A 27,326-nucleotide genomic window follows, 5' to 3' on the forward strand; every position below is an offset into this window, starting at 1 on the left:
ATGTCAGAACAAAATGTTAGGATTTTGGAATATATTAGATGATTTTACACACACAGCCCCCCATATATACTCCCAGAACTTGAGGGGGAGAAAAGACAATACTTCTCGGGAAAAAAAAAAGTTTTGATGTACACATCTATGTCGATGTACACATCTATGTCAAAGTAAGTAATTCAGTGATTGTGGTGAAAAATATATATCACAGGAAATGCACACAGGAAAATTAAACTGGACAAACATAGTTCCAATACATTCAAGTATTCAAAAATGATGCATATCGAATAACAATGTCATGCATCATCTTTAAATATCTTCTCTTTGGCAAGATAAATCTTTCTATCACCTGCTCAGTTACTTTTTTTTTTTTTTCCTTGGTCTCTATTTAAAGTTGCTTGATCTGTAAAAGAATCTACATTAATTGCAGAACCTAAACCCAACAAAATGAAAATAACAGAATATTCTCTCACATATACAATCATGAAATTCATACTTTCTATCACAGAAGTGAAATCTACAGTGATTGAAAATATTACAATTAAAGATAGGTATACCCCTCCCCAAAATCCACCATCCAAATACAAATGCAATGAAATCTGAAAGAAGGTTAGAAAAAGGAAACGAAATCCATGATTCTCAAAACACATAGACACACAGGAAATAATGTGCATGTCTCCAAGACACTGAAGAATACATGCTTATATTTTTAAATAAATGCATGCAATAAAACAGAATAAAGACTCAGCAGTTGCCTCCACAGGGTCACACCAGTTCTGCCACTTCACCATCCCATTTTATATATTGTTTGGGCTCATCTTTCACTTCACTTAGCAATTCCACTTCTGACATGAGCTCAATTTTGGAGTAGCTTAAACCATGCCTGACTTTCAGTATACATTCCAGTCAACTTTACCTTAAAGTCTTTTTTAATCATTCTTTAAAATAGCTGGGAATTTTACGGAATTGAAACAGATTGCTGACGTGATAATACAATTATATTAGAGGCCATTTGGAAATAAGTTTAAAAATTAAACCAAATTCAACAGATTGATAATCAGAATTGGAACAACTGCATTTCTATAGTTGCAACGTTCAGTGAAGGTAGCATCATTTAAATTCAAAAGCTATGTTCTTTGATACTGCAAGATTCAGACTAATTTGCCCTTCTTCCAAATTTTAACCATTCAACACTTTTACAAAAACGACACAGGGCAGAAATAAAAATTTTGGCAGACTCAGAAATACGTGTGTGTAGAAATATTGAAACTATTCCACTTTGAATAATGAAAATCTTATTTTATTGGAAAAACTCTATACTCGCATTATTGATATAGCCATGGTTGCCATGTGGCCAAAAAATGAAAGTGGGCTGGTAGCTAACTCGCAGCTGTCATCATTACTGCAGTACCCACAAGAGGCTACAAGTTGTATGAGCAGTACTGACCATAGCACATGTCCCAAATAGCATCTTTATGACTCATCCAATGTAGGAAAACATGGGTCTTCCAGGAAAAAAAAAAAAAAAAAACAGGTTAAAATAAAAAGATAGAAGCCCTCTCTGGAAAGGCTTATGGGAAGGAAACCTCTAAGGCCAAGAGGACGTTTGTTATTTTCTTTTCTAGAATAGACAAGGAAGCAACTTTAAGTACATAATAATCTTAACAAGGCCTACTATGCAAGTCATTCGGCTTTCACAAGATGGTTTTAAGTAGAGCAGAATTGGGTCACATTCAGGAAAGGGATGGAGCAAGTACCTTTCTCCCACAATGAGTTGTAACAACATGGAAAGTAAAAACACTTAGCACCAAGGCACATCTACTTCTGAATAGGATACTAAAGTCAACATTACAAGCAGATCTGAACAGCATAATCTAGGGCAGCAAACAGACAAAAATGATTTGCTTTAGCAGCAGCTCCTCAAACTTTGCTAACTTTCAAATTTTGTGGGAGTTGAGAACCTTCATCTCACACTCAAGCAAGATACTGGTGATAAGCACAATCTTGCACCTCTTAGGCACAGCATCTTCCAGCACCCACAAAAATCCTGTCTACTACATCTAATCTTTCATACGGAATCCTCAAAAAATAGAAAAAAGAAAAAGGAAAAAATGCACAATCCACAAAACGTGCCAAACCTTAAACTAGCTGAAAGCTTCCAAACTGTTGCATTAACTACTGCAAGTAATATATTTAACCACATAACAGCTCAGGTTGTAGGGGTCCTGTGGAGGCCATCTGGTTCAAATTCCCACTCAAAGCATGGCCAGCCTCAGTCAGATGAGGTTACGATGCTCCATTCTTCCTTAAGTGACAGGAAGAAAACCAGAAGAATCTCTTTCTTCTGTAGAAAGGGACAAATGACTTTGACAACATAATATGATACCCCAAAAGTGAGACACATTAGTTGGGGAAAAAATGAAAAAACAAATCCCCACATAACCTGTACAGAGGAAAACAGTTGAAACAAGTGAAATGGTGGAAAGTTACTCTAACTCTGGTTTCTAAGTTATTTACTCAACTTTAGTTTCTCAAGTATCTAACTGTTGCATAATTCAAAAAGTGCAGTTTAAAGTTACACAGAAATAGTGTCACTGGGTATCCAACTCAGCGGAAATTCAGTGTAGACATCAATACCTCCAGCATTTGTAGCATATATCTAGCATTTAATATCCACTGGTAACTGAAGGAGCTTGTTTCAGTATGAGTATCTGAAGCTTCAACTCTGAAGTTGAAAAAAAAATCTAGCTCATGATCTTTTTCCAATTTCCTTTTTAAAATAACATTATTATTTTGCAAAGTTTGACATCAGATCCACGTCTTTTGTAAGCCACTACTATCCACAGACCAATCTCATGATGGGTTCTCTGTACACATACGTATTTAAATACAATGAAATTGGATCATCTAATTAAATAGGAGCCACAATAAGTTGCAGCTGCAAGAGAGTGAGGTAGTCCTCATTTCTAAAAAGTAGTAATGCCATTTGGAAAAACAACTAACAAGCAGTGAAGGAAAATAATTCCTTTCAAGCAACTGAAATACAAGTTTTGAAGATAAAACAGTGAAAACCTCAAGGCCAATAAAAAAGCAACATCAATTGTTTTCTTTTGAAGTTCACCACCAACTGGCTCAAGTGGCATGCTGCATTCCCAAGGCTTATGGAAAATTTTCATGCTCTCATGTCAGGAACAATGCCACTCTCACTGTGGTCCCTCTGGAGCATGTAATTATTGATGCATATGAAGTACACTTTATCAAAATACTTGACAAATGTTGCCTTGCAAGTCAAAACTAAGCAGACTAACTGAGCAATGGTAGTCTAATTCTGTCCTCATTACATGAAGGACTGATAGAAATAGCAACACTGTACCAAGCACTTCCCACTACCATAGCTAATAGAAGAAAACACAACAAAATGCGTGGGGCTTCAGTAGATAACTCCGTTATGTGAGTCACTGCCTTCTGGAGCAATACCCTTGCTCAGGTGAGGATGTGCCACCACATCCTCTGTATATTAAAATGACTGACAGACATGTTTTATGGCAGCTAATATTATCGCATTGCAAAATCCTGGAACTGGTATTTCAAGGGTAGTCTTTTGCAGCAATAGAAATAAAGAAAATATTTCTTCTATAGCAGAAGAAATATCAGGCCTCTAGAGCAAAGCAAGGCAAGTTAAGTGAAGTACCTCCTACTGACCAAGTACCCAAATAGACTAAGCCCAAAATAAACTAAGATCAGACATCAGAACAGCTGCCAGTTCTGCAGAAAAAGCTCAGGTGCTAACAGAAACTAAGCAGAAGGTTAAGTCAACTCTGCTCCCAGGAAGGGAATGTCAAGTATGGGATTAATAAAGCAATTATTGGGAAAGAGCGGAACAGGAAAGTGTGAATACAAGTGAATCAAGGAAAAAAGCAAATATTCTATTCATAATACTTTCAAAGATATGGTTACCGTGTACATGCACATCAGTCATAGAAAAATCAGCCTAGCTCTTGGAGACTGATAATGTTCTAGTGCACTCAGCGACCTTCTGCACTTGCAGTGGTACAGGAACCATGTTGCAAGCAGGACTGGCACAGTGATATTATCAGAACTGACAAAATAATGAGTTCTCTTCACATGACTGTATGATAGGGCACAAGATTACACACTTCACACAAGACACTAAGCATGGAAACATAAAATTTAGATGCTGTGATACTGGCTACCTTATTTTTCAACATTTTTTCCATTCAGAGTTCAGTAAGAACTGTCATTGCATTTTTCATTTAAACCACTCCAAAATATAACTTAATTGCTATTGTTATATGAAGGGATGTTAAGTAAATCCTTATCAACTGTTTCCTAAAAAAAACACAACTTTTCATGGATGTGTCTGTCCTTATTAACAGCCCACCAGCAAGTTTTAAAAAAGCAAATCAAAAGATGTATATTTAATTCCAAAAATGCTTAATGACATTTCTGAATAGTATTTGAATTTTTATTGTAAAAATCTCAAACTTCAACAGTGGAATTACTGCATCTTTGAATTATCTACTTTCCAAAGCATTATATAAGAAGAAACACGCTGAAAAACAGCTCTTAGAATCTTTTTACACAAGGTGTCATAAGCCTTGGCTTTCAATATGTTACAGGGAGCTAAGAAATAAGAGCAGCTCTAAGGCACACCTTGTATCACATCCTCCTCTTAGTCATAAGACTGAGAAGTTAATAAACCTCCCTTGCTGATCTATTTCTGTAGTAACATAACATTGCATGACTTGCACAGGTTATTTAAATTTTGTTTCATAAATAGTTGCTACTCTTACAAGTTTTACAATGCAGACTACATTTGGGACATGAAATCACCTCAGTCCTGATCCCATCCCTCCCAGCACAGCTCCACGCTGACCCTTGTGAAGGGCAACATCACACAGACACATGCCTCAGGCTCCAATCCCATCATTTCTCTCAGCTGACGGAGATCTAAATAGTAATGAAATCCTGGAACATTTATGATTTTATTTCAAATGCAACTATGGTGCATTTACAAGGTATAGCAGTATTCATTTTGATGATCTCTAAATGTCTGAAATACTTTAAATAGGCATGGCCTATTGCTCCCATATTGAAACATATTGAAAAGTTCCAGAAAGCCTGACTTAAGCTTCCTATTGTACACATTACAGCTTTCTAGAATAAAATGAGAATTAAAACAACGAAGTGTTTGGTCTTGCATCATTTTCCTCACAATAACCTTTACACTCAGGGCACTCTGAATACACAATGAATCTTCACAGATAAAGCTGCGTTCGACTGCTACAAAACAGCAAAGTGCAGAGGTGGGTGCCAGAAAGCCAGTGATAGAAAATGGCCTTTCACTTTTTAAGTCACTGATTAAAATCCAGACTTGCTGTGGAAGCAGAATAGAACCCTCTCTTTGCCACCTCAACAATGACTGCATCACCTGCTTCTACTATCCCTGTGCACACCAAAACCAGCTCTCATTATTTCCAAGGTATTTCCAGAGCATTTCAAAGGACTTTTACAAGACACTGGATATAAATTCATCTTGAAGGATGAATTCATCTTGAAGTATGACAACCTGTTATGGCAAGGAATGGAAATATTTACATTATCACTATTATATTTTTCCCTGTTAAGCCGATGAGATGTCTGTGTTTCAAGTCACCCATTCAATCTGTTCCTACATTCACCTCAGGGAAATAGCCTCAAATACAAAAATAATGTTAAGCACTCCTATTCTAATCTCCTGTTAACCAACAAAGTTGTAACTATTCTGCACTTTCTCCAAGTTGCAATCATGAAAATTTAAAAGGAAATTTGCAACCGTTCATTTAAACCATGGGCAGGAACCACTAGTAGAGCATTCAGCAAAATGCAGTTCAGCTTCTCTCAATGCAAAATCAATAGGGAAATCACTAAAGATATTCATGCATGAATTAACTAAAAGGAAAATTTTAAACAAGAGAAGCAATGTTAGTTAATTATATGCAAGGATACTTGTTAGCGTTAGGTCAGAGGTTGGACTCGATGATCTTGAGGTCTCTTCCAACCTAGACAATTTTGTGATACCATGATGTGCTGACATTTGCAGGCTAGCTCTAGTAAAGGGACCAAAACAACAAGTTACCAAAGCAAATGCAGTAAATCTGACTGCAACAAACTTCTTCCAGCATGCAGTCAGACCAACATGGTTAGTCAACTTCTGGAAAAGAAGTGGCCTACAAACCATCAGGTCAGAATACCTACAGAGATAATATACTTGCAGATAGGACCTAACTGTTCTCTGACCACCCAGCAACCTCCGCAGCTATTCAGTCCCCTTGAATTGAGCAAAGTCACCCATGACTTCAACAGAAGCACCCACTCTGACAACTGTCTCCCAAAGCTCACTCCTACTTCAAAGGGAGCTACACTTGAACTGGTGCTAACAAGAGCAAAAGACTGAAGTTCCAAACACTAATGTAAGAAAATGGTAAGCCAATATGCCCACCCACAACTACTGTATGTCAAGAACTCTGCAATAGCTGTTAGTCATGTGAAACCATCATAACAAGCAGCTGAGTCACTGTGCTTCCCCCCCAGTTCTAACTTGTCACTCCAAAACCAGAAGCTGAAGCTGATGCATTTCAAAATTGGCAGAGCATACACGAACACCTTCACAAACCATGTCTCCATCTACCCAGGTGATGAGTAACCAAGGAGTTCTGATCGAGCTGTCTTTGTAGCAACTCACATAAAAGCAGCAAAACAGTCTGTTTCACCAACAGATCTTAAAAGATTTTATTGATACAAATTCTATCATTTTCATGTGAAATTACTGCAAGACAACACCTTTGACACCATTTATAAAAGGGCCTTGTAATACTGATTAGCTGAGCAAAATACAAAAATCATAAATTTCCCCATTTTACAAATCATGCAGGATATTCACCCAGAACAACTCAATGCAGTCGGTGCATCTACAAAGCCTTAAAAGTGATGTAGCTTGCTTTCTGCGCTGATCACATTTTGGTCTCTACCACTTGACAAAGAAGCCATACCCTGAGAGATGCACTGAGTAAGAAAGTGGAATAATACACTGGATAAAAAGTAGAGGGAAAAGAAGAAGAAGAAACAGCTGAATTAACAGACTGAATTTGCAATTTTTCTCAGAAACTCCTCTAACGAGCCTATTTCCATGGTTGCAGTATTCAATTCACTCATGACACAGAAATTGAAACTTAGGGATCTCTCTTTAAAAGCAAAATCTAGTTATCCACAAAGTTTGATCATTTCACATTAAAATGTGAACACAAGCACCCTCTTCATCTGTTTAAAAGAATTATATCTAATATACATATTTTGGCACTAATCACTTTTATATTATTTCATGCAACTGCATATCTATAAAGACATTCAATCCCACCTTCACACACAGATCCAGAACTGAATCAGCAGTTACTCAGTGCCAGAAGTTGTTGACATCAGGATTTCCATGCTAACACAGAAGTCTCATTCTCTCCAGAAGCAAAAGTCATCTATCAAATTCCTGAGCTTAAAAAGACAATGGCTTTGCAACTGTTTAAAAAAAAAAAAAAAAAAAAAAAAAAAAAAAAGACCTCCAAAGCAAGGAAAACAAATATCAATAGCCTGCAGAAGTTCAGAAAAGATATGTTTGGCTGAACAACATAGGATATTAAATATTATGGAGGTAAGAAATAATTCTGATGGGAATTAATGTCTAATTGAATTAAATGACTAAATATTAAATTTTACTGATATTTCTTCTTCTTGATATTAAGAGTAAGAAGAATTTTAGAATGTATCAGAAACTATTTACAACAGCCCTGTTAACATAAAGTTCTGGGGTTGGACTTAGGAAGTTCACAAGGGTATTCTGGGTGTTAGTAAAATAAACTAATACAATCCTAAACTGTAAAATGCTTAAGTGGGCAATAACAGTATAATCCTATTGAATGTTATTTCTCTTACTTAATGTTATCTTATGTCTACATGATATGCAACTAGAACACACTGGTAAGAGTGCTTTTAAAAAATATACATTTAGGAAAACAGACACCCAGCAACATGTTTAAAGCTACCAAATAAGGTAGTATCAAAATAATCTTACAAATTGTGAACCTCCTGAATTCTTTGACTGAACACCAACCAAAATAGTATGTCTCATTTTACAAGCATGGGAAAATACATTATTTCTAGTAAATACTGAAAATGAAAGGTAATATTTCAGTTACTCAGATAACAGTAATACAGCTTATTTCCAATGCAGACTTGTACTTAATTGGCATGTGTGATATTTATTCTGGAAATATATGTACCTTTGCCACAAACTACCTTAAATAGCTACGTAATAGAATAACCGATCACAGAAGTTGGCAATAGATGTCTTCTTAGCAGAAAGAAGCCACTAAAAACCATAAGTAACTTTTACCAAGAGCACCCATTCTACTCCAGTCATGTCTATTTGCCCTAGGAAGACAAACAAGACTTTTGCTCAGTATCATTTTGAATAACCAGTTTCACAGAAGGGTAAAAGCAACACTGAAGCCAAAGTCTTTTGTCCTCACTTATTTTATACTTTTAATTTTCTTTTTAAAAAAAAATCATATTCTTGAAAATTCAAGTTATCTTCTGCACTAATTTAAACAGGAGAAAGAATCCTTAGACTTCCCATATAAAACTGGTGTATTTATATGAAAAAACTAAATATAATATATTATTTGCAACCAGAGACAAAAAGAAGATATAAAATGACTTCGGCTTGATAAACGGTGTAAATGTCATCCAGCTATCTGCAGCACAAACCTCTGACCTAATGCACATCTTTCTCAAGCAGAAGTGCTCCCTGGAGACCAGCAAACACTTACTATAATTATTTACTGTCTTCTAAAAAGACCTGCTGCGATCTATGCACAGTAAAACTACAGTTATTGGATGTGGAAAAACCACAAAACCATGCTTTTACAGCCCTTGCTATTTTGTCATGGCAACACCATAACTCAAACTCGTGTAGTATCTAAATTGTCAGGATCCTGCTTTAATATGAAATGATAATGGAGCTGTAAGCCATATCTGCAAGATCTCTCTTTCTAGGAAGAGAACACAAAGAAAAATTAAGGGGACACTAAGAAAAATTATGAACTGTCCCTTTTCCAAACAGGTCTTCTGATGACAATTGTTAGATAAAAGCTTCAGAATTTGATCAGAAAGCATGATTTTATGCTTTGCTTGCTAAGGATCAGACTGGAAAGGATGGTTTACAAATGACAGCTCTAAAAAATCAGGAACAAATTTTTGGTGAAGCAAACATATGAATTTCCAAGCTACATTAAGCATCTTAGCCATAAAAGCCCTCAAAATAAAGCAGAAATTGGTAAAATCTAATTTACACTACACTTGTCAAAATCATGGTTGTAAGTAGCACATCAGGTTCATACTGTTATTTTAAATTAATTGTAAACACAATGATCATTACACTTTTCTTATTTCAGGAAGAAAACATTTTGAAAGTAAATGGCATGCAGAAGCAATCAGATAAAACACCTTAAGTTTCATTACAAATGACAAGGGATGAGCGCAGGTTAATGAAGTTCCACATATCCTCTTTCATTCTTCTAAGAGCAGCTGATCCACAGCAAGACTCAGAGCACTTACAGGTTATTTTCATCTGAACTAAGGAACGCTGCTTTCCTTTTACAATTCAGGAGCTGGCTTGAGTTGTTTTTTTTTTTGCTGTTGTTGTTTTGTTTTTAAATATTTAAATATCTCATCATGGACCATTAGCACACCTGGCCTTCAGTGAAAAAACAGATACAGTATGACCATTTTATAAACCAGCTGTGCATATGGAAGAAACTCATGATTTCAGTACACACAAAGCTATGTTTATAAACTTCATAAATAAATTTCCCAATTTATTTTAAATATTAAAAATACTAACCTCAGAATCAAAGCCTGTTTTTATAACTTCTATCTTGCATGTTTTCATTTACTATAATTCTTTTTCACTTTTACCATGTATATTATGTCAATTACTTTTTTCCTCAATGGCTCAATATTAATAAATATCTGAAACTATACAACATTTTTTTCTAGTTTTCATTTCTGGAAATATTAAAAATGTATTTTTCATGATTCAGTTTTCTCATTAAAAGTGCCTGCAGTTTGAATTATTAGATACTCAATTATTTATCCTAGATAAAACATTCAAGAAGCTGAAAGCCTAGGAAGTCAAGGCATCAGAGCAATGGTAAACATTTCCACCAGAGAATCCAATCTGAAGGGCTCATTCACCAGCTAACTAACTTAAAAGTCTCATTTTAAACTAAAGCAAACAAAATCCACAAGTCTCATAACTGTTCTTTCTAGAAGAAAAGGCTCAAAACCTTATGAGAAACTAATTTGGTGGGATGTTTCACATTCCACTTAAGGTTTATTCCCCCTATAGATATTTTTTTCCTGCTTCTAATATTCACCAGATGTGACAAAGAAGTCTAAGCAATGCTGTAAAAGATGCAGGATATCCTGTAGCTCAGAACTCTGGGAGAAAGTTGGAGAAAAAAGCCAATGTACCTGGAGTTAAATGGTTCATTTAGAAGGCTTCTCAGACAGTATCTATTTCCTCACTCAAATTTCTTAGTTATCTTAAAGATGAATTTTTAGTGAAAACACACAGTGCCCTGACACAAGTACGCTATGGAGACAAACAAGGAAAGCACGTGGGACACCTGGACAGATGTCCCAAACTACAGAGACTGTGTGTACGCAGAACAAGAGGAGAACACGTCACCAAAGAGGTTTCTTCTCTAGATTTTCAAGCACATCACTGACCGAGAAACATCGTGATCTGTACCTCCATTTCCAGCAGCAAGACATAAGATACACTGCTGGTATGGAACTACATCAAGGCTATTCCTTCAGTAAACTCACAGGCCCATTTCAGTCCAGCTGACAAAAGAGTGAGAGAAATCTTAGTATTTGTTTTAGAAGTTTTAACCATTAACCATTATTTATATTCATTATTCAGGAAGAAATTAACCATTTCTTCCTGAAACTCTCTGGCAAGCAGAATTTCTGCATATTTAAGCAGGTCACTCACCCCATCTACACAAAAATCTATTAAAGCTAATAAATATGCTTAAATTTTATGCTACTATCAAGTTATCAAACTTAAAATGTCATTAAGGTTTTTATTTTTATATTTTTAAAAATAAAGTCTGGGCTTTTATTGACAGTTGTAGTTTGCTATGGTTCCCTGTATGCCTGCTAAAGAGAACAGCTGTAAGAATTACTGCTGATTTTGCATTTGCTATGTGGCCATCGCTACAAGCTCCTCATTTCCACCCAATATGATCAATTTTTCCATGCTGGGCATGATGTATAGCAATAATTAGTTCTTCACACCTGGCACCATTTGAGCTGTATTGAGTTCAACTATTAAAAACTCCATTTTGCACTTACAAGCTTATCAGAAGCATAACCATTTAAAAAGAATAAACTAACCGATACATAACTTACTAGCCTAGAGTTAACGTAGTTTGAAAGTATGTCTGTAAAAGCAATATACTACTATTATGGGGAAAAAAAATAGCTACACCTTTTATCTCCATTTTAATTCTCTTATCATAAATTCCACAGGATCTGCATCACCCATGTATCACTCACTCACACATTTTTGCTTCGCTTTTTACTCCCTTTCATCACCTTCTCAGCTATGCTTTCTTCTTGAAAGGCTAGGTCAGAGCAGCTGCAGTAGAGGAATGCATGCATCATGCTTCTTCATTGATGTGATTTACCCAGAAAGCCAGTTGTGAACTAAGTAGACTGGTACTGTTATATTTAAAAGTAGTTTTAAGAGAAGTGAGAAAGAACAACTCTGAAAGCTACAGTAGGAACAAAAGTAGTAATACAAACAAAGTAATTATCTTTGATATATACTTCTATTTTTCTTCAAAATTTAACTATATACAGATATGTACATATATCCCAATAGGTAACAAAGTTCTCATTCTTACCCCATCATTGAAAAACAAGCCAACTGCATTTGGAACCATAACTGCTCATTTCGCTAAGATTTATTTCACTTAAAATATACAGTATGTATAATACTCAAAAGAAAAAGCACATATTTACTGATAAACAGTGCTACAGTGATCTATCTAAATCACTATTAAATGGTAACGAGACTTTGAATGAATGTCAGTGAATAAAGACAAATGTTTCGACAGCATCCATTGGGAGGCATTAGAGAATACAGCACTCATATTAATCAGTGTATTTAATGTAATTTTGTTACAATCTTTATATTCTAAAAGCAAAATTATTACCCTTACTGTTAAGGACTATAATGCATCATGATTATATGATCTACTAAAAAAAAAAAAAAACAAAAAAAACAAACAAACCACTCTGGTATTGAAAAATCTCAATTACTTTCATATAGCTTCTTTGTGCAATGTTCTTTAAGATAAACACACACAAGTGATCAACAACCAACCTTCCTGTGAAACCACAAATGACCAGAAAGCTTATTTCAAACCTATAATACTACATGTACAGTGCTACCACACACAGAGAAAGCTACAGCATGCTCAATATGAATAGATAAAAACTCTATAATTCTTCTTCCTTTATTTTTAGTCTTAAAAGGCATCACCATCACTTTAGGAAATCTCCATGAAGCAAGTCTTCTAAGAAATAAATACAACTAGCATCTTCTGGAGAGCAGATAATGGTATCCACAAGTACCTGCTCAAGCTTTATACTCAAGAGAAGTTTCAAGATACAGAATTTCAGAAATAAGCAAACAACATTAGGAAACACAAACAAATCACTAAGCCCTAACAAACCCATTAAGCAAATATTTTCCAGTGCACTTAAAAGCTATGAAAAAGCTGAAGTAGTCAAAAGTGCATTTTGACACCAAAGAACAGCTATGGTTTGTCATTTTTTGTTTATTTATTATCTCCAGAACAATGTGGTCCTTTACTTGCACAGTAAGTTTTTCATTGGCAAGTTCTGACACCAACCTCAACAAAAAGACTATTTTTTTAAAATATTCAACCAATTCCGAAATTAATCTTCATCATCACCATGTGTTTTGCATTTCCACAGGAAGTAAGAAAACTATGTCACTGCTTTGTTTGGTTACATACATAGGTATAAAAACAATTATAAAACTTCCACATGGATTGTATCAACTTTTCAGCCATCCTACTGTAGCTTTTCAGTATCTCTAACCAAATCATAAATCTTATATGAAATCTTCTAGAAATGAAGTCAAGCTTAAAAAAAAAAAAAAAAAAAAAAAAAGTTCAACCATATCCTTCAAAAATACAGGCCGGATCATGAGTTAAACTTTGGCAGAACTTGTTTTTGATGAGTCCAGCTTTTTTGTAGCTCCCACCGCACCAAGAAAAACATGATTTGAAGCTCATGTTAGCTGGGTGTTCATACTGGTTGGGATGCCTTCTAAACATGTAACTTTTTGTTTGTTTTTCTTTTTCCATTTCAATTAAATGAGGAAATAAGGGGAAAAAAAGAATTTTTCATCTTCCTGACTGGAAGGGCAACAGCCATAAGCACATTGCTTTGCCTGGCAATGATTTGGCTTAGTTTAAAATAAATAAATAAAATTAAATTAAAAAAAACTGTGTTATGTCAATATGGTAAATTTTCAATACTGAGAGTATGCAATCTCTTTAAGGACATCTAGACTATAAGGGATGAGATGTTGCCACTTTTAGTGATTTCTGTATCCCTACTTAGAGAGTTGAGAGTAATTCACCTTGAAGTCATCATGGTGAAGATACAAACAACAGGAGCATTTCACAGTTTCTCTTCTCTTTCCTATTTATGCTCTATGGCATTACCAGTACACATAAAGACAACACAACACCTTAAAAACCCTTATTATCTAGCAGTTCTAAAATCATGAAAATTAAAGCTCTCACCTCAGTCAAAACACATACATGCAAATCCATATAACAATAAGGAACTTACAATAGCAATATAAATCAGATAGTACTTACAATCTGGTTAACTTCTGGGTGTTCTGAAAAAGCAGCTCTGGAAGAACTTGCAATTTATTCTTGTTCAGACGCCTAAACAGGTAAATAAAAATAAATAAATAAATAAATAAATAAATAAGATTATCTTCCAATGTAAAAAGCTTATTATATTATGCATCAACACGTGAAGTTCCTCTTCCTATGAACTCAGCATAGACTGCATTGTGTACATTACTCATAGACAAGCCAAACAGACCATGCCATCTGTAGACCACCTGCCCACATTCTTGAGGTAGGGGAGTCAAGTGACAGTCACCAGGAAGTTTGAATGTTTTAATATGGATGAGTACACATTTATTTATCTTGAATTTTGCTCTGGATGCCTACTAACAGTGAATCATATGGCCCCCATATCCAGCTTTCACTGCTCTGAGTAACAGTTACCAGTATGTATCTGGATTTTCTCTTCCACTTTCTAAACATCTAGGCACAGAAAATTAAATAACCTGATCAACTGAGATTATTTCCAGATTAGCTATTATTTCTACAGTACACACACACAATATATATATGTATATATTTATATATATTAAGAATTTTCTTAAATTTCTGCTTTCAAAATATGCACAGTGTTGTAGAACGTATGAAAATACAGATAACAAAATACATGGTGCTTTGAAATACTATTTTTAAGATGTTCTATAAACTGCAAGAATCTTCATGTTTGTACATTAGTCCATTTTACTTGGTAGTCCTTGGTAAAATGCATAAAACAGCCCTGCAATATTGAAAAACAGAGCTATTGATAAGAAACTTCTTTTCCCTCTAAGTCTTTTTCACTGACAATAAAATGTCACTAGCTTTCAGAGTCCTAATTAACGTTACTTACGTATTGAAGTTAACCTAAACTAAATCTATACAGCTACATTACTCTAAATAGGAAGATAACTTCTTGCGTATGCTTATATATGACCATATTTTTGCCTCCCTTCTTCTAGTCTACCTTAAATTTCACTTTGATAATGGATGCATATTTCCTAGAATCTAGATCACAGAAGACACCAGGAGTTTGTAGAAACCCACTGGTGTTTAGCACTCAATATCTGTTTTCCAGTTTCCTTACACACTGAGTTATATCACTACCAGAATTCAAAATTCTTTTTGAATTGAAAAGCCTTTTCAAATATCACACTTAGACTGTAGGGTGAGAAATGCAGAGTTTTCACATGGCTACCATATGAACATGTCTTGTGGAAAAAAAGGGGAGGGGAGGGGGAAGAAGGGGAGAGAAGGAAATATTTCCTTCTCTTTCTGACACCTATAATAGATCAAAGGTTGGATTTCCAACCTTATTTACAGAGCCTAAATATTACACATTAGGCATGCTACTTGCTAGCAGAAGCAGATATTAAAATTGGTTATTTCACAGTACTTTTACCAATTACTCAATTCCATTTCTGAAATTAATGAACAAACCAGAAAATGAAACACTCAATTAGAACATGGGAGATACTAAGCACTAGTTTGCATTTAGGGAAGTATATAGGAGCTTTTAAACTGAATTCTTTTTCCACAGGTGAAATCTCACACTTTTATATTGAATTAAGCTAGCCTTACTATTGCATTTTTTTTTAAGGTTGATAGCGTACAACTTAATTAATCCTCATTAATTTCATATTTTCAGTTAAGCATTAATATATTTTAGAAAAAAAAATCTTAACAGGATGAAATACAATGAAAAAAGTGTGATGAGTCTAGAACGTAACCTTCCCAAAATTACTGACAATTTTCATTACATTCAGAATCATAGAATATCCTGAGTTGGAAGGGACACATAAGGATCATCGAGTCCAACTCCTGGCACCACACAGGTCTGCCCAAAAGTTTAGACCATGTGACTAAGTGCACAGTCCAATCGCTTCTTAAATTCAGACAGGCTTGGTGCAGTGACTACGTCCCTGGGGAGCCTGTTCCAGTGTGCAACCACCCTCTCGGTGAAGAAGCTCTTCCTGATGCCCAGCCTAAACCTCCCCTGCCTCAGCTTAACATCATTCCCACTGGTCCTATCACTGGTGATTACAGAGAATAGGTCACCTGCCTCTCCACTCCCCCTTGCGAGGAAGCTGTAGACCTCGATGAGGTCCCCCCTCAGCCTCCTCTTCTCCAGGCTGAACATGCCCAGTGCCTCAGCTGCTCCTCATACGTCTTCCCCTCTAGGCCCCTAACCATCTTTGTCACCCCCTCTGAACACTCTCCAACAGTTCAATGTCTTTCTTGTGCTGTGGTGCCCAGAACTGCACACAGTACTTGAGGTGAGGCTGCACCAACGCAGAGTACAGTGGGACAATCACCTCCCTCGACTGACTAGCAATGCCGTGCTTGATGCACCCTAGGATATGGTTGGTCCTCCTGGCTACCAGGGCACACAGCTGGCTCATATTCAACTTGGTGTCAACCACAACCCCCAGATCCCTCTCTGTGGGGCTGCTCGCCAGCATCTTGTCGCCCAGTCTGTACGTACAGCCAGGGTTGCCCTGTCCTAGGTGCAGGACCCAGCACTTGCTTTTGTTAAACTTCATGTGGTTGGTGACTGCCCATCTCTCCAATCTATCCAGGATTAAACCATTTCTTAGTTTAACTCGCACTCAGCACAATTGCTAGCTCTTGACTAATATTGTGTTGAATTTATTTAATCTATCACAATGAAAAAAGACTGCCAGAGAAATGTACAGATGCATTCTAATGGTTATTACTCTAATTGTTATTTCAGCTCTAATCATGTACACAACTATCCTCTGTCAATCCTGAGTTATCTGACTTCTCAAAGCCACGTCCAAGGAATATGTTTTTTGAATATTCTTAACTCTATTTGCAAGGATTTGAACTTGTGCTTGCAGTTTTCAGCAACAGAAACTAAGCAAAATGAGACTGAATTTCTAGAATAGGATGTGTTACACCAGCAAACACAAGAATATATATCACGGAATCACAGAATTTCTAGGTTGGAAGAGACCTCAAGAGCATCGAGTCCAACCACTGACCTAACTCTAACAGTCCCCACTAAACCATATCCCTAAGCTCTACATCTAAATGTCTTTTAAAGACCTCCAGGGATGGTGACTCCACCACTTCCCTGGGCAGCCTGTTCCAATGCCTCACAACCCTTTCGGTGAAGAAGTTCTTCCTAACATCCAACCTAAAACTCCCCTAGTGCAACTTTAGCCCATTCCCCCTCATCCTGTCACCAGGCACGTGGGAGAACAGACCAACCCCCACCTCGCTACAGCCTCCCTTGAGGTACCTATAGAGAGCGATAAGGTCGCCCCTGAGCCTCCTCTTCTCCAGGCTGAACAAGCCCAGCTCCCTCAGCCGCTCCTCGTAGGACTTGTTCTCCAGGCCCCTCACCAGCTTCGTCGCCCTTCTCTGCACCCGCTCAAGCACCTCGATGTCCTTCTTGTAGCGAGGGGCCCAAAACTGAACACAGTACTCGAGGTGCGGCCTCACCAGAGCTGAGTACAGGGGGACGATCACCTCCCTAGCCCTGCTGGTCACACTGTTCCTGATACAAGCCAGGATGCTGCTGGCCTTCTTGGCCACCTGAGCACACTGCTGGCTCACATTCAGCTGACTATCCACCATCACTCCCAGGTCCTTCTCTGCCTGGCAGCTCTCCAACCACTCCTCTCCCAGCCTGTAGCTCTGCTTGGGGTTGTTGTACCCCAGGTGCAGGACCCGGCACTTGGCCTTGTTGAACTTCATGCAGTTGACCTCAGCCCATCGGTGCAGCCTATCCAGATCCTCCTGCAGAGCTTTCCTACCCTCGAGCAGATCGACACACGCACCTAACTTGGTGTCATCTGCGAACTTACTGAGGGTGCACTCGATCCCCTCATCCAGATCATTGATGAAGATATTAAAGAGGACGGGCCCCAGCACCGAGCCCTGGGGGACGCCGCTAGTGACTGGCCTCCAATTGGACTTGACTCCATTCACCACGACTCTTTGGGCCCGGCTATCCAGCCAGTTTCTAACCCAACGAAGCGTGCACCAGTCCAAGCCAAGAGCAGCCAGTTTCTTGAGGAGAATGCTGTGGGAAACGGTGTCAAAAGCCTTGCTGAAGTCAAGGTAGACCACATCCACAGCCTTTCCCTCATCCACCCAGCGCGTCACTTTGTCATTGCAACCCGTGAAGTCAAATGTGATTTTTTTTTCCCCTTATCAATATAATCTGGACAATCAAGTATGTTAAACAATATCACTGTATAAGCCAACACTGCCCTACCTGCAATGGCTGAAGGAGCAAAAACAGACAATGAAGAGGAACTGAAAGAGGATACAGAGCAGATAGGGCATGCATTGCAAATTGTCACATTCACTTGGGGAATGGTTGCAGCACTAAACAGTTTGTAAAGATGCTCGTTTGTATACTGCACTTCTCACATATGCCTAAATCATCTTCTGTCACACCTATGCAAAGTTAAGGGTACTGTGTGTTCTGGTTTTCTCCCAGAATGCTCTCCTGGTATTCTCCCAGAACTACAGGATTTTATGATAAGCAATGGAAATTAATTTATTCAATAGCAAGATTGAGAGTATTGAAGGTTAAAAGAACAGATGATGATTTTTTGAACAAGGGAAAAATATACCTAAATGAGAAATTACTTAGAAAATTTAACAATATTTTTCTCCACTTGTTTTTCCAAAACCACTAAGTTCTAAGCTGCTTTTGCATGTTGTCCTCTTCCTAAGCATTTTAAGATTCCAGCCTGATATTGTCTTAGTATTGATTTTACTTAAAAAGAAAAATCATATGAAGGGAGGTCCACAAAATAATTAATGAATTAATTAAAAATCTAAAAGCTCACATCCACACTCCATCCACAATCCACAGCTCACTGGCAATAAACATGGCATATTGGTCCAAATTTATCATAAAATTTTACCATGGTACTGTTATAAATTAAGTGTCAGTCTTCTTATACAGCACCAGTAAGCTAGCTGAATCCTCCTGTCTAGACCAATACTACAATGCCATTGCCCTTTTGCCTCAACTCATGCATAAGCTTAATTTTTGAAATAACTCATCAGTACGTGCTAGTGCTTCTGCACTGTATGGCATGTGATACTGTCCTCAACACACTGCAAGAGTACAACATTCTGTCAAACAGGAATGTCTGCAGTTAGTAAGACAATGCAACACAAGTAATTGATTATGAAAAGAACCTGAGGTAACAACAAACATTTTCAAAGTCCATGGTTACTGATGATTTGGTTCAAGCTATGGAACTCTCCAAACATTTCCATCACTTCAAGTTGCAATTTCCACCCAAAGTCATTTTATTCATGGTTTGATTCTCAGGGGAACTCAGGGAATTACCAGGGCATTGTTTCTCTTGAACAACACCTACTGTATGTAAATAGCTCCTAGTGCAATAGTCATCTCAGTATAAGACTGAGAGAGCTTGAGAGATTATTCTTAATAGAGAAGTATCAAACTGCAAAACAGGATGTTTCTAAACCCTATAAAAGAAAAATAGAAGTGCTTGAAAACTATTTGATGAAAATAGCAAACACTTTGCATGGTCATTAATAAGACTTGTTTCCTCTGGTTTGAAAGAGAAGTGCCAAACATGAATGAAATTTAATGGAATAGTTCCTAACACACCATTGTGTGCGAGCTTGACTTTATCCTCATCTATCAGCAAGCCATATGACAATGAAAGCAACTTCAAGCACAAGGTGAACCAAACATTAGGAATGCCAGCACAGAGCAGGGCAAGCTCTAACGTAGCTGTTCCTAAGCAGACCTTCAAAGCACCGCTGAGCACACTTTAAAGAATCAGTTGGGCAGCAGCACCTTCACAAAAAAAGAAAACAGAAGAGCAGTACAGAAATTCCCTATGTTCACCTGGTCCTTTGACCTTGGACAGTCTGTCATCACCATGTCACTGTAAATCTCAGTTCTGTGAGATGGTTAATTCTAATTTTAACAGCATTTCTGATTTTGTAACAAATACACTGGAAAACATGAAGCCATTTATTATTATGGCAAAATAAAAATGGATAGGAAAAAAAAAAAGATATGAAGAAAATGTGCTAAAATTTTTAAAGATTTTGTGGGCACTGTTCTTGGGACTGCACTATTAACAAACATAGGTAATTCTGTTTTTTAATCTGCTGTTCATTTAAAATAAAAATAATGTGAAAATATGATAGCTGGAATTTGGATTTTAAAGCCAAGCCATTTTTGCAGCTGCGCTTAACTATCTACATCATGAGGTAATGGCATTTCAGCTTTGTCAGTTGAATTTTTTTCAATTCAGTAGATCTGAATTGACAAAAAAATCATTAACATTTTCTGAGCAAAAGTAGTCAAATTCTGACTGTCACACCAACACCTTTGCATTGTTCCAAGCAAGAACAACTCACAGCACACTACAAATAAAATCTTCGATCTGTCCTCTTGTCTCATGTTAGAAACACAGCCGCCACGCAACTAGCACATGTATGCATACATGCCACCAACTGTCACCATATCCAGAGGGAAGAAGCAATCATGGGTTCCAAGCCTGACAAGATCTGGTCCGGTTTATTTCACCTAATACTGCTGGATGAGAATGCAACTGCTCAGTCTCTGAAGTATTTTCAACTGGATGTTTTAGAGCTAGTAAGACCTGAAAAGTATTCTGGGAATCCTAAGCACTGGGGAGAATGGTGCATAATCATCTAATGCCACAGAATAGATTAGCTCCAGTGCTGGACCAGAAACAACTTTGTGGATGTGCACAGCATGGAGCCCAGACTAATAAAGTCTCCTGAAAACTGAAGAACTGTGCAGAGAGGCTCTCCAGGAGTCTTACCAGCTCTGGCAATACCTGCACTGAGTCAAACCGTAAATCTGATTAAACACATGCTGACTGTATAGTCTGCAATCTCTGTACACTGCAACCCCCTCCATCATCCAAGTTACTTTAACCACTGCTGCACATGGGAAATTGAACTTTGCACATATTGTTCTGTTATTCTGCTCCTGAAGTCCCCATAAGAGCCAACCAATCGCCAACTTCACACAACAGTTCTCAACATGTAATCACTGGGCCTCCAGGAGTCCATACATCACCTCCAATGCATTCATCTAAGACCACCACATTAGCACAACATCCTCCCCTAGTCTCAAAAGTATGTTCACCTATGTTTCTGCTGGAATATGTTTGGGGAGTTGTAAATAGTAAAGGTTAAACCTATATTTCTTTACACAGTTGTTTGCTACAGAAGTGATCTATTGTTTCTTATGAAATGATTCTAAGGCATCAGCACTTTTTTTTTTTTTTTATTAGAAAAAAATAATTAGAAAAACAAAAAAGGATTGGTTACTAAACTGGAAAACTCGGTCTACCTGAAGTTCAACTATGCTTGGGTGTGTTTTTTTTTCTCTTAAAATCCCTCACATACTGCCAGACACATAAGCCATCAACTCTTCTAATCACCTTACATGGGAATAGACTTACACTTTCAGTGTATGCAGTACTGGGGTATTTCAGGAGTACCTATTTATATAAAATGCATAACACTTGACATATAATAATGTTCATAGCACATGATATATGCATATCTCAGTCCACCACAATAGTTTTGGATGATAGCTTTACATAATAAAACTTCAGCCTCTTATCACATGTGCCCATGCATTTTTAATACAAGAAGAAAAACTCCTTCCTTCAGCCAGCAAGACATGTTGCTATTACTTCCTAATATACATACACCTCAGGTTACTTGTTGACTTTTTCTGGATATTGCAAGAAATTATTTTCAAGGCAGATATAAAATAAGACAAGCAAGGAACAAGCCAATTACAATGATAGTGCACCTCCAAGGACATAACCAAATAAACCTTTAGAAAAAACTGGTGAGCTATGCTCTGAGAAAGACTCACTCTTAGCAGTGGAGAAAATAAATCTACTTTTCTTACACAGAGTACTAAGTTACTTAATAATAGCCAAACAACATAATATGCTTAGAGAGAAAAGCTGCACAAGCTACAAATCAGGAAACATAATAAAATAATAAAGAAATTTCAGAAAGACTTGCTTATTCTTCCCCCACAGACAGACAGTCGTCCACTGCATTGTCAGGGACCGTTTGCTGCAGCTGAAGTCACTCAAGCTTTTTACAGGTGCTGGGCTCCAAGTTGCACTCAGGCATATAACTACCAATCATTTTTAACCCTTCCTCAGCTTTTTAACTTCTTAACTCTACTTGATGGAAGCTATCTGAGCTTGTTACGCAGTCAATACTGAGATATGTCAAAGACTGTGTTACAGAGATCAGCTGCAAATAGAGCTATAGTGATACACTGAGTTGTGTAGGTATACGAAAATTAAAAATGTTAGGCTTTCCTCAGAAGTAGTCACAGACCTTGTCAACACAGTCATGCAAATAGGTATCAAAATAGGCTTATCCTCCATAAACACTGCCTGACAGTGGCAACAGTTTGGTGATCCTGATTCAGCCATAGCTACCAAGAAGGTATCCGCCTCAGAAAACAAACAAACAGAAAAGCATATTTGGGAAGAACTCGGGTCCAACTGCTTGAGCCATCACCTGTTACACTGTTAATTGAAAACAGGTGTGATGCTTAAGGCAAAACAATACCAACAAACACAAAGAAAGCAACAATACCATAGTGGTTTTTTCCCCAGCTTTCCTCCCAGAATATCATACTTAATTTTAGATGGCTCTCAAGTTCTTAAAATAAAACTTCTCATGCTTTAAAGTCAGGTATCACAAGGCTGAAGTTTATTCCTGATGGAAAACTTGTCTTATCTTTAAATTTAAAAGAAAATTATATCATGCTTGTAAGCACGACATAAAAATAAATTTACAAAAAACATAATGTATTTTGTGCATTGCAACCCACTTCCATTGAGATGTAAAATGGTTTGTTTCATCAAGATATAGTGCCAAAACTGAACAAAAAGATACCAAAAATGACTACTCATGACTACTTTGCAGAGCCATAAGAAAGGAATCCACAAAAATTAACTATCAGGAAGTGCAAAGGATCTGGTTCTCAAATTATACATTTTAACCAGGACTATGAGAATAGAAACGCAACTGTATTGGATTTATTGTTTTAACTTTGATAAACAGGCCTCAATGAATAACTGAAAGAAAAAAATTAAAAGTATTTAAAAGGTTAAAATACTTGGAGGCACCACAGAATGAATACACCACTGTGAAATAATTGAATAATCCAACACACCACTGTGAAATAATCCTTGTTTTATCCAAATATTTATCTGTGCAAAAGTAGAGGTAATAAGGTCACCACTGAAGCCAAAGAAGAACCTCCATGAGGACCGAAACAGTTCAGCATACTCATATGTGACCCAAAAATGTGAGAATGGGAGGCTGTATGTGTGACAATGTATTAGTGACACAAAGTGAAGGCTGATTACAAACTCTAAAAAGAACTAGCACTATTTAATGCCTGAATGGCAAAGTAACATGTAATTAATTGCAGGTGAAATTTAATAAACGTGTAAGGAAGCACACTTTTAAGTTGACACACACAACAACAGTCTCCAAATCAAAAAACACTTCTTGGGAAGCAGACCCATGAAAATATCAACTTACTGCTGTGTCACAATTCCTAAGGTAAACATTACAAATTATCAGAAGACTACTAGATAACATATTCATTCTTTGTATAAATTCATGGTGTATCCACATATTGAAGACCAAAAACTTTTGGAATTTCCACTTCAGAGAAGATCCCACAAGGTTTGGAGAAAGATAAGAAAGATGATCAGTGACAGAGCAGATTCATAGTGAAATGACTCCTAAGACAGAGACTTCCCACAAGGAAAACAGCGGAGTAAAGTATGGTAAGGATCTGTGCAATTATGAATCAAGGGAAGGTGATAAACAGTTGTCCTCATATTTTGTAATAATAAAAAAAATGCTTGGAAGTATCCAATACTGTTTATGGTAGCTTCAAAAAACAAAAGGAATTATTTTTTTCTGTTCAACAAGCAGTTAAATTGCCTAACAATTGATTGTATATCATTAGTTGTAAGTTTACGTGAGTATAAAGTGACTATACAAACAACTAAGAGAAAAATAATAAATAATATTAATAACCAAGCCCAACTGATAATTCTCTATACCACTTGAGGCTCAGAGTGTTTTCTCTACAAGTATCATTTATGTGTTTGCTTTTCCTTCCATTTGTTCTTCCTTAATGTTTCAACTGGAGACATGATACTGCCCTACTGGCACACTGGGTCTGAGCTGGTATGGTCATTATATTCTGGCTTTTGGTACATTTTCTATTTTCCGTTCAGTTTATCAGGAAAGAATTAAAACTCAACACAAAAAATTGTAAATATATACTAAGCGTTACAAGTGTGGGTTTTATATCTCTACATTTAAAGCACTTCTGCCAGGCAAAGTTTGCCTCTTTAGACAAACTTCGTCTGCTACACAAATTGAGCTATGTTCCCAACATGAGACCTAAAAACTTTTTGAACAGCAAGAAGTAAAGGATTCATAGCTAAAAGTGCAATTGAGAGAGGGTTATGTCTGTACATGGATACATAGGCATATGTACGTTCACCCATTTATCTATGCATGTATTTCTGTGACCAGTATTTTCTTTTCATTTTGATTTACTTCAGCCAATTTTCTTCTGTCCAAACAATGGACATCCTCACATGCCTCCAAGCAAGCACTTTTGCTCCTCCTAGACATACTGGATACAGACTTCTGTTCTCAAATAATGCAAATACATAAATGTGTATACTTCACAGCTTGCTTATGTTACAAGCTGCATGTTCTTGTTTTATGATTCAGATATATTAAAATAAATATTTACAGAATTTGTGACTTTTAAAAGTGACCCATATACATCTGTTATCCTTCGGTGTGTTTATTTGTTTTGTTTTTGGAGGGGCCACATCCAGCAACACAGTGTTTCAACAACAGGCAAACATCCTCTCCCCTCTCAAAAATATTTTGGTTATATACTTAACAAGTGCCAGTGCCCCTTCCTCCCTCAGCCTACTGCCCATTTGGGGGTTCCCTTGTCCTGAAGGCAATGGAAAGGAGGGAAACAATGGTAGTGTCAACGTCAATCACAGAGTATCAAGGGCCCTCAAAAAAACAAAGGAGAAGTTATTAACTGAGAAATTCCCACCTTCCTGGCTCCAACCAGGCTAATAATATTTCTTCCTCTGTCTGAAGCTGGGATAGGAGAGAAACTTAACTATTAAGATTCCCCTGACTATTAAAAAAGAAATAGCCAGTGGAGCTTGGAAACAGAGAATGCTACCAGCCCAGAGGTAAGATAGAAAATGTTTTTCAGGACCATTCTATGAGATAGGCATAGAAGAAAAGACCTACACTTTACATGGGTTGTTTTTAATCTATATTATCTTTTTTTTTTCTTTTATTCCTTTTATTAGCTTCTAGATAAATTCTGAATGAATACAGAACCTCAATCTTGATAAGACATTTTTCCCATTGTTTTCAAGCTAGAGGTCATGTTTCTTGGAGGAGAAGGCTTCTTTAGGCTATTGACTTAGCTGGATCTCTCATCCTTACAAAATCGGAAGAGTCACTACCAGATCAGGCACTGCTGTCTTCTGGAGATACTTTCACAACTAAAGCAAACAGCAGCTACATCTAATGTAAATGAAAGGCATGATAGTGGCAATGGAAGAGAAGAAGTTGAATACAGAAACACTCCTATACTGATCAAGACAGCTAACAAATTCCTAGGTCTGCAACCTTTCCATCATGGGAAACAGTTTTCAACATGGTAAAATGACTAGGTTAATCTGCCACTTCAGCCACGCATTGCTACTTTTAACTTGCTCAGTTTGCTACCATTGCAGTCTTTTTTTTTTTTTCAAGAAGAATCTAAACCACATCCTTCCCTATTACAAATTAGGAAGAAGAATCTAATTTCAACACTCTTTTTATTGCCATTTGCTTGTTGAATATCCTTTCCTTCTCAAAACCTGTACAACCAAAGATGTCAGAAAGTTCAGATAGAATTTCAAGGTTCAGAAGTCAAAGAAACGGGTAAAAGTACATTTTAAATCTCAGATGGCTGTGCATTCATTATACAACATACAATTAATTTGCAAAGTTCAAAATTAAAAGGGTTTTTGCCAGTCAGCAAAAGTTTCTTGATTAACAGTGAACAAACCACTAGAAAGTTAGTGTACTGTCAATAACACACTGCCAAGATGGAGTGGCAACTCCATCCTTGAAATGGACAGAGGCCTGAGCAGCTTGCTCTAGTTGATCCTTGAGGAGAAGAGTTGGACTCTTATTAAAGAGTATATCCTGCAGCTATCAAGTTTAAATGAATGACAATCCTTGATTATTTTATGTATTTAATGTTCATGCACCATTATTTCTCTGTAGGTGATAAAACTATCGAAAATCTGCAGATTTTCGACAAAGATGGGTTTTTACTTTTACTATCATTACAGTGACCTCATTTATTTTCTCACAAGGTGTACAAACATACACTTCATGTAGGTCTGAGCAGCGTCAGTCAGATCATACTGCAAACAACTGTATTCAGTAGTTTGGGAAGGAGCACTTTCAGCTTCATGCTCAGAGTAAAATTATTCTGCTGTGAACTGAGTAAAAAGCAAAGCCTTTTCTGTAAATATACAGTGAAGGTACGCCCTTCATGAGGTACACTATCTACATGAGAAATTTCCTCCATGCTCTCTCCATAGCACCCAATAGACACTCACATCCTTCCCATGGAGAATACTGTTTGCATGGAAGCCTGACGTTAAAGAGACAAGTATTACTCAAATTTAGGAGATTGTACAATTTTCCGTGGCAATTTTATTTCTCATTAAGCTACCGAAATTCTGTGAAGATTGAGAATATTGTCAGTAAAACATGCTTTACACAAACTGCAAATACTCAAAATATGAGCAGGAATCACCAAGCTTACATGGCTATGGTTTCCCTCTCCTAGAAGATCTCATAGTATAAAGGTCTTATACATACCTTTGTTTTCCAATCAAAATATCTTGCAGAATTATTTTTACTAATACCATTGTTTTGGATATTACTGAATACGTTCTACTTAGAAACTGAAGATGACACAGAAGCTATGAAATAAACTGTCAGCTTTATTATTTTCTCATTGAACACAGTAATTGCCTAGATATTTTGTGCATGATCACTTTTTTTTTTTTTTTTTTAATATAACAATTACCTATTTTTAACCTATGGAAAAATATGATACCTACTGGCCTCTGAATTACACGTCTGCTT

General features: G+C 36.8%; 1 protein-coding gene across 2 annotated transcripts in view; it reads right to left on the minus strand.

The window, feature by feature from the left end:
• The window catches only part of SLIT3 (slit guidance ligand 3), a 516,877-nt gene that overhangs the window by 443,525 nt on the left and 46,026 nt on the right, over nt 1–27,326 (minus strand). For both annotated transcript variants that reach the window (XM_032196646.1, XM_032196647.1), the window contains exon 5: nt 14,037–14,108. In XM_032196646.1, coding sequence (XP_032052537.1) covers nt 14,037–14,108 — 72 coding nt within the window. The remainder of the gene's footprint in view (nt 1–14,036; nt 14,109–27,326) is intronic.

Source organism: Aythya fuligula, chromosome 14 (genome assembly GCF_009819795.1).
Source record: "Aythya fuligula isolate bAytFul2 chromosome 14, bAytFul2.pri, whole genome shotgun sequence".
NCBI lineage: Eukaryota > Metazoa > Chordata > Aves > Anseriformes > Anatidae > Aythya > Aythya fuligula.